Source organism: Typha latifolia, chromosome 4 (assembly GCF_019914945.1).
Source record: "Typha latifolia isolate L0001 chromosome 4, TyphaL0001v2, whole genome shotgun sequence".
NCBI classification, from domain to species: domain Eukaryota; kingdom Viridiplantae; phylum Streptophyta; class Magnoliopsida; order Poales; family Typhaceae; genus Typha; species Typha latifolia.
The window spans coordinates 11,541,735-11,550,808 of NC_133089.1; the positions used below are offsets into that span (position 1 = coordinate 11,541,735).

Genomic DNA, 9,074 nt, shown 5'->3' on the forward strand with positions numbered 1-9,074 from the left:
TCTCATTTATATCTTTATAATAAGACTAATATTCAACAGTTTCAGAAATAATTTTAAATTACTATTTTTTAATTAAAAACATCAAAATTATATTACACCAAATAAAAATAAAATATTTAAAATAACTTAAATAATTTTATATTAGACTCATTTGAAACATCTCAATGAGAGTATTCTAATGGTATTATTTTTATTAAAATATAATTAACAAAATTAATTATATATTCAGTTTAATTAATTAGATTATTTAATAAAAGATACATACGGAATTTAAAATTTTAAATTAAGCTTTTGTAGGGCAAAATTGACATTTCTTAAAGTTAAATAATATTGGAGCTGGGTTCCAAATTTTTAGATGGGGCTCCAAATTTGGAGCTCCACTGTAGTTGGCTCTAAATTAGGAGCCAGCTCCAAATTTAGAGTTTTAGAGCCCGGTTAGAGATGCTCAAAAAGTTGAAAGTTCTAACTCCCTTCCACGTTTAACATATTCCTTCTAATATAAACACATTAACTCGGATATCATATTCATGTCTCCATAATAGACTTACATAACCTGATACAACTCATCCAAGATGAGAGTTTCTTTCCATTTTTACTTATGTTCGAATTAACATATTTAAAAATAGGGTTAACAATAGATCTAAGATCCTCTGGATTATTGTCCAGTTTCACATATATTCTATTATTTATTTATGTTAAACCTCTAATATAGCTCCTTCGTTAATTATCATCGAAAAATGTGTTAGAAAAATGATGATACGGAGGCTTAATATTACTTCACTAATCCGACATGAACTCGTGTAACACGACAAATTTTCCAAGCTAAATCAACTACGATGAGATGTACGAATTTGTCCCTCCCCGTACCCTTGATAGTTGACAGTGTCAGGGGCAAAAGAGTAAACTCAGCATCCTACGTAATGCAACTCGTAAGCATCCAACGGAACCAAATATGAGGAAACAGTCACAAGTAACACCCTACAGTTTAGCTATATAAGAAATAAAGCCTTCTATTCTTATTGTTTATAAATTAAGCCCTCATTTTGTTAAAAAAATACCAAGCCAAATCTTTGAGTTAAGTTTAATTTAACACACTCGAAGGAATGTGATAATAAAATGATATCTTTATATTGCCAATATAATCTATATTGTTTACTTCTCTGATACGACAATTGAGATTAAACAACAAAAGTTTTAGATTCATTGATCTCATGGGATTTAGTGCTTAGATTCGATTTTAATGTTTTAGAAGATTGATTCAATTCTATTTTGTTAGAAATCAGAGTTTTTCATAGGCTTATTTTTGTTGTACATTTAGAATGTAATTCGACATTTATTTTTTAGCAAATAGAAGGCTCTTTTTATAATAATAAAAAAAAGCTTTATTTATAATATAGTCAAACTACGGGGTGTTATTTATAAAAACAAATTAAAAAGTATCAATGAAGTGAGTTGGTTGGATGCCTCTGGATCGTCGCCATTATTGACTGCTACGTATTGGCTTATCTCACTATTATTCATATCATGGACTTACGTGGCTGTATAAAAGTGGCTCACAAGATAGTGTTTTCCACGTGGCATGTAACGTGAATATTGACGAACGGCATTTTTCCATTTACATCAAGGGAGAACATATCAGAGAGGACTACTAATGATTTGAACTCTATTTCCCAACTCAAAACCTTATGTAGTTTAAATTCTAGAATAAAATATATTTTACCCTTCTATACTACTTGGCAACTTGATCAAAAGTGATTTCTATCATTTATAGTTGAGATGTTTTTTTCCCGTAGAAGATTATTATTCTCACAGATGAATGGAGCTTGTATGTACATTACAACCACCAATGTGGTAGACACACTGAGGGAGAAAGGGCCCAGAGACATTGAACTTATTGTTACTGGCCAAGAAAGAATGGTGTACTTACATCTGAAAAGAGTAGGATTTATTATAGCTCCACTCGCATCTCACACAACAGGTTGCTAATCTTTCGAAGCTCCTTGAGAGCTGCCATTGCAGTAACTTGGCCTTTCCCTGCAAGAATGTTGCTTGAGATGTTCTCTAATGAACTGGGCTGACCGCGGTCTTGCTGAAAGACCGACTCCATGACCTAAAGCACAAAAAGAAAAAATCCTCATTATCGTTAACATCAGCTATGCTTTGAACTAATAAGGTAAACACCGAAATTCTGATAATAAGGAAAGTAATAACAGGTCCACTTTAGCACCACAAAAGATGCGTGTATAAAACGGGCCGACTGTGAGCCATTATATGCTCTTTTATGATCCCCTGCAAAAGGTGAGACAGTCTACTAGGAACTAGCAATATCCTTGGAAAGCCTAGGAATTATTGGCAAGTAAAAGAGAGTTTTAAAAGATCAAATGGAGAAAGAATTTAAAGAGGATTTAGGTAGTTAGACGAACTGAGTTTTATGTTCTGATATCTAGTTCTTTCTCCGTAAGCACCAAAAATCTGAAAGCTTTGATGTAAAACTCACTGAAAAAGGTTGTTTACTAAGAATATCATATTTTACCTGAATGTTCTCAAGCATGGACTGCCCAAGATTCTTCAAAGTGCCCATGACCTTTTTATCACTTGCATCTATCCTTCGGCTAACTCCACAGGAATCGCAACAACCATCAGAAGCTAAAGTGCAGGAAACATCTTTAATGGTATTTCTGGTGGCTGGTGGCTGCGACTCCTTCTCCATGTTCCCTTCAGCAGAGCCTTTACCAAGCTTCCATAACCACTGAAATTTACCAGAGAGTGACTTCCTCTCCTTTGAAGCTGCTGTCTTTTCCAAGGATCCATCTGGGTCAGGTTTAACACTAGATGTGGCTTTTATGTCTGGAACTACATAACTATCACAACTGTGGCTGCAAGATTCCACGGTATGAGTTACTTCCTCATCATTATCACCAATAAATGAGTTTGAAGTAACACTACTCTTCTCAGAGTCATTGTCATTATCGTTGCCAACACTTTGAGGACTGGTAGCCGTGGAAAACAGTGAAGAGTTCTCTCCACTAATACATGTCTCTTCAGCCATGCAATCTGAGGCCCTTCTCAATGTATTTTGGTCAGCTGGCTCCTCTGGAAAAAGTTTTTCTTCGTTAACTTCCACAGGGAGAGACGCATTTTCATTTGAGATAACATGAACTTCATCATATCGGGAATTACCATCATCTGCCACTGACTTATTTGTATCTGGAGTCAAATCATCCAAAAGCCTTCGCCTTATAGAAGACCCAGAATCCTTTACCCTGCTTGCAGTCTTTGTTGTCGGAGGAGTCGACTCTGTCCTGGACAGACTAAATCTTGCACCCAGAGATTGTTTCTTTGTTTGACTAGAACCGGAGTCCTTGCCACTTTCAGCCCTATGCAACACTCTCCATTTCTCTTCCCAGTAACTATCTGGCACTAGATGGACTGGACTTTTAGGAGAAGCTGAGCCAGTTGGGAGACTATAACCTCTGGTAATTGCACAATTATTCCTGTTGGAACTACTTTGGAAAGAAGATGAGGACATGTTTGCATCCAGAGCAAGAACTTGTAGTGTTTTTGCCTTGTCAATTAGCTTCGTCATGTCAAAATTCTTGGGGAAACTCAATAACCTCTGCAGACAGACGGTTGCATTCTCAGTGGCTAGTAGTGATGATCTTAGATGAAGAAGCATTGAAACTGCAATTGCTGCAATAAAAGCCCCTCGAGCAGAGGATAAGACCTTAAAGCTATAGTCTATATCATTGCTTCGGCACATACTATTGGAAGAATCAAATAACTCATCCCAGACTATTAAAAGATCATCAAGGCAAAATTCTCGCCCAAATAGAACACGCAACCATCGAAGGGAAAAGTATTGAGGCTCCACACCAAGCTCGACAAGGTGATTGTGAAGAGACGAATCCACAATACAAAGCAAATGATATAATGCAGATGAGGCTTCAATGACCGGAGGTAAGCCTGTGCTAGATCCAATATTGGCAGAGGGCGAGAAAAACTCTGCCATAGCAACCACACCATGAACCCCACTCATCAATCCATCAAACATGCAATAGGCATCATGCTCCATAAATCTCTCTGATAATATAACACCTAGCTCACCCTCTGCCCCATAAGCATCACTCAGCAAAAATATATCCTTTGTATCAGGATCAAGCTCATCAAGGCTGCAAATTTGGGGAGCAGATTGATGATCATTCCCTTTATCAGACATTGAGTTCCATTTGCCGGCCTTCTTGAATCTATAATTTGAAATCAGGTCACCTTCTGGGAAAGATATTCCATCAAATTCATCATTAAAACAGTCTTCATGTTGTTTTCGCACTTGAGACAGATGATCCAGATCAACATGAAGAACATATACCAGAGGAGCCAATAACTCATGCATTCCTGTTATAATGTACCAATTTTGTCACTTTCGTAAATCATAAAGAAAATTATATCTCTAGGACTCCAAACATTCAAATAGCATCTTTTACGATGTTCAAAACATGCACCACAATTTTGCTGGCAATGATACCATGATGCGAGCTTGTCTTGCATCCAATCAGATACATGAAAAGACTACCACTAATAGGTATCATATAAAGACCAAAATGATATACATGTGCCACCAGTGTAATATGTTAGTAAGGTGATCAGTTTTCTCAACATAGCTGCGAACTGAATATTTATAAAATAAATGCCTTAAGTTTAACAACCAAAAAAGAAGGATTCTTTGAGCCAGAAATTACGAGATATCATTCATACCAAAGTAACTTGCCTTGTTGATATCCATATTCAGGGTGACGAAGACACCACACCAACAGTATCCTTCTTAACATGGCTTGACATGCAGGCGTTTGGAAATAGCTTCGATCTTCAGGATATAATCGGCATAAATCCTGGTCAACCATCTTTTCCAACTCAGCATTTCGGAAAAAGCGGCTCCAAGTGCTGTCTGTAAGAATGTGAGCAGAAAGGATCATCGTTCTAAATCTTGAGAGGATCAGATCAGGGTATATCACTAAGTGATTATGAGCAGAAAAAGAAAATGCTCTTGAATTTCATCACTTTTGAAATGTTATATTTCTCAAAGGAGGAAGTGTGTATCATATTTATATCTAAGAGGACAAAAGTTAATCAAGAGCTTGCTAACTTTCATATAATTAAATTGCTCTTCACCATCAACCACAGGTGCACTCCACTAAGACAAGCTTCCGATAAGTGAAAGCCTTTAAGGCAAATGGAAAAGCACTAAGTTAATGCCAAAATGGAGTAAACAATCACAAATATTGAGCCCATTCTGATAAGACTGTCCAATTGGATTTAGATTTCAAAGTTGAGAATATATAAGCATGCATATAGTCATATTTTTAGCATGAAAATTTGACCAAAACCTATTAGCAGAAGAATCTGGAAGATAATCTGCAATGCAAACATCATGAGGCATGATGCTAAATTATACAGGAATTTCAATATATAACTTTCTGAAGGCCATGGCTTCAAAGGAGACATCTAGTTTGTATCCAGCCAAAGAGAATGTTAATAAAAGGAATTCCAGAAAGTCTACAGCTAAACGAGAATATGATCTTCCACAGGGAATTGGCTAGTGACAGTAGTCATGCCCTGAAAGAGTATCAGTGACACGTATATACAACTTTCTGAATGTGAAGTAAATGAACAAGTACCAGGATTTTGTGAGAGAGGATTGTCCATGGTAGGACCGGGGAATCTTTTCTCATCCTTAGGAAGATGAGGATCTATTAGAAGACGCCTCCTCAGACTTGCATACCTGCGAAGGCAGAATTCAGATGCAATTAGTTATTTTGTACACAAGGGAAAAGGAAGAAGATGTTATGTAAATGGCATCTATAACCAACTAAACAAAAATGGTCTAGGAATTTCCTCACAACCACATTAAACTATCCACTCTAGGGAATTGCAAATATTCTTCATATTGGACATACAATAAAATTTTAGTACATTTAATTTAAGAAAAAAACAGTTCAAGGCCTATAAAAAGGGCACTGTTTATCAAATGGCTTCACTATTCTTGAGAAAATTGTATACTGTTTAAGAGGATGAAAAAATAATTACAGGACCAGTATCGCACTCTTTCAGCAAGAAGATGGGAGAAGATCCATCAAGAAGTAGGGTTTTCCTATATTGTAACTAATACATTTTATTGGAAGCATCAAATCTATCACAGACAAATAATAAATTACAAAAAGAGAAAAAATGAATCTCTTATAGCAGCTTGCTCAACTGAAAATTATCAAGTGCACACGACATTCAAGACTGCAAAATTTAACTGACAGTAGCAGTTCACTACTAGAAAAAGAATATTAGATCTGTATCCAACAGCTCAATTGTCAGACGTGCGCTTGACGATGAGGAAGTTGAGATTATGGATGCGAAGCCAATAATCAGATCTAGAAAAAGAACTGATATTATGCACAGGAACAAGCAACATGCAGTCAAACATAAGAGGAAGAAAACAAAGCACATTTCCAACACTAACAAAGGAATTACAAGATACAAGAGAACCCATATAAAACTTAATACATAAATAAAGGAGGATAAAACTAAAATCACCCTATCAAGGTGTGTAAATAAACAAACAAAACATCCATAACATGAAAAAAGAAGGAAAAAAAAAATTAAAGATAGTAAATCAGCATCCAAAGCATGATCAAATTAAAAAATATATATATATCATATATTCGGAAAACTAAACTTGAGAAACACGAAAACAATCATTATCCGAATGAGAAAACACAAGAACCTTCATCGAGAGGAGAAAATTAAGGAATTATGGCACAATAAAGCATAGGAATCAAGATATCAAGAGACATAACATATTAAAAATCGTACACAATAGCTAAAAATGCCAATCTCACCTTCTCCGGGAATCCGCGCCGACACGCCGTAGATCATCGATCGAAGCGGATGAAGAAGAAGGCAGAATTCCAAGACCAATTCGCCAACGGACTCCTCGCAGGTTCGAGAATCTCTTCCGTGGCGACGATGCCTTGGGCAATGGCGGCTCGATCGGAGCTGCGGACATGGTTCCTCGTAGATTTCCCACAAGACCCAGATGCTCGTTTCCCAATTCTTCGAGCAGGAGAAAGGGATGAGAGAAGCGAAGCTATAAATAGCCCACAAAAAGGAGGCGCCTTTGAGACCACAACATGGGCAGTTTGAGGAGGAGAAGTCGGACTTATTGGTAATAGAAAAGAACAAGAAATGGAGAAAAGGTTGGATTTTGAAGCGGGGAAATGGAGAAAGTTGAGAACTTTAGGAGGAGACCAAAACTTTGAGGTGTAGTTTGGGAAGGGAATTGAAGGTTTCTCTCTTTTAGAAGAGGTGAGAAATTGGAGCTTCTTCTTCTTCCTCTTTCTTCCTCTTTTTTCTATTGAGGTGGTGGGGAGTAGAAGGTTGGTGGCGTTGGAGAGGATTTGCTTTTTGGCATTGAGAGGGTTCTCCTGGTCTTGTCTAAAATTTTCCCATTTGGTCTTTCTGTCGGAGAGAAAAAAGAGAAGAGGGTTGAGACGAGAGAGAGAGAGAGAGAGAGAGTTAATTAATGGGGGAGAGAAATTGGGAAATTTTAAACATTTATCCTGGGAGTTCAATTTCTTCACTCCAAAGCCAATTCTGACTAGATGAGCTGTATTTTTATTTTTATTTTTATTTTTATTTTTCTTGTTTTAGGGGAAGCCCGTAGGCATAAGGCTTTTTTTTCTTTTTTTAATAAAAATATAATATAAATAAAAAAGAAAAATAAAATGACAATTCTAATTCTAAATAACACCAAATAGTTTAATTATATTATAAATAAGACACACCTTTTTTTTTATTTAATCTAATCCAACCATCAAGTTAAGTTAAGTATAAAAAAAAATTAAGCCCATCTCAATTATATTAAAATCGCATCATAAGATTAAGTTTTACAAAAATTAATTAATTTTAACTATTGCTATGAACTCTCAGAAGTGATATCAGAGGAAAGTACATAAGAATAATTTAGAAAATATTAAAATATTATTAAAATGGATGAAATATTCCACTCATTATTCCGTCCTATCCAGTTAATATTTTTTTCAACAAAGTGAGGGCTTAATTTATAAATAAAAAAAGAGCTCATAATATAGCCAAAATATAGGGTGTTATTTGCAATTCAGGTTTATTTCACATATGAATAATGAAGCAAACAATAATTCTACGTATTTCCTTATATATTTCACGAATACTTTTACATATATATTTTATAAATAAATATGCGACTTGGATTTATATAAAGGGTTTATATTATTATATAGGGAATTACCTCAAAATTAAGAACATAATTAGTTCAAATATAAGCAAGTAAAGAGGAGAACATAATTAAGTTCCCTATTGGTTTCATTAATTGAAATCGATCACTGTCTACTTGGTATTTTTGTGATGATTATTCCTCTTAGATTCTTAGGATACCATTTAGACTTTGACCAATGGACAAGTCAGCGTGGATTAGAGTCGCCAAATTGGAATAAGGAAACGACTTATCCCAGTTTGATTTGTGAAAGATTTGACATGAGCATAGATCGATGGATAAATCTGGCCCTTTACAGGAATAGGGATAAAATTTAAGAATAATGGATTATTCATATGATAGCAGGCTTTTCTAGTTATATTTTTCACTTTTATGCTGGATTTACCTCTCTAAGATATTTAAACTCGATTTCAAATTTTTATTTTTTATTTTTACTTTACTTCACTTTCAAACTTAAATACAAATAGTTTGATCATTTAGTAAAATATTTTTTTGCGAATGATGGAATATTTGGTAATTTACTTTGGTGTAGTTAGAGACCAAATTATATTTTATGTTACAAAAATATAATTAAAAAAATCCTAACAAAGACTATAGATATTTTATTTCCTCTTTCCAGATTAGTAAGTGTGAATCAAATAACTTTAAGATTGAATGAATCAAATCAATTTTCGAATTGAAAGATTTATACAAGAATCATGCGGTCGAGGTTTTGAAAAAAATATTTACAACACCTAACAAGTTTTATGTTTTTGCCCTAGCCATATAGAATATACTA

The 9,074-nt window shown here is 34.9% G+C and overlaps 1 protein-coding gene across 2 annotated transcripts; it reads right to left on the reverse strand.

The window, feature by feature from the left end:
• Positions 1-1,741: 1,741 nt before the first annotated feature.
• LOC140785470 (uncharacterized) lies at positions 1,742-7,537 on the reverse strand. 2 transcript variants are annotated; one of them, XM_073133299.1, is made up of 5 exons: positions 6,885-7,537; positions 5,673-5,776; positions 4,766-4,942; positions 2,534-4,392; positions 1,742-2,110 (listed from the first exon to the last, which is right to left on the reverse strand). In XM_073133299.1, the coding sequence occupies exons 1-5, from the start codon at positions 7,049-7,051 to the stop codon at positions 1,949-1,951; spliced, it is 2,469 nt and encodes an 822-aa protein (XP_072989400.1). In that variant the 5' UTR covers positions 7,052-7,537; the 3' UTR covers positions 1,742-1,948. The 2 variants fall into 2 exon arrangements, with proteins under 2 accessions (XP_072989400.1, XP_072989401.1); XM_073133300.1 differs by having other exon boundaries at positions 4,753-4,942; positions 6,885-7,378.
• Between the last annotated feature and the right edge of the window lie 1,537 nt (positions 7,538-9,074).

What these genes read in the sequence shown, in the direction of transcription:
- LOC140785470 (XM_073133299.1), bottom strand. Translation starts at nt 7,051, where the DNA reads ATGTCCGCAGCTCCGATCGAGCCGCCATTGCCCAAGGCATCGTCGCCA. An exon ending in TCCTCTCTCACAAAATCCTG is followed by an intron (nt 4,943 to 5,672) that starts GTACTTGTTCAT and finishes ACATTCTTACAG; the next exon opens with ACAGCACTTGGAGCCGCTTT. An exon ending in CCATGCTTGAGAACATTCAG is followed by an intron (nt 2,111 to 2,533) that starts GTAAAATATGAT and finishes TTTGTGCTTTAG; the next exon opens with GTCATGGAGTCGGTCTTTCA.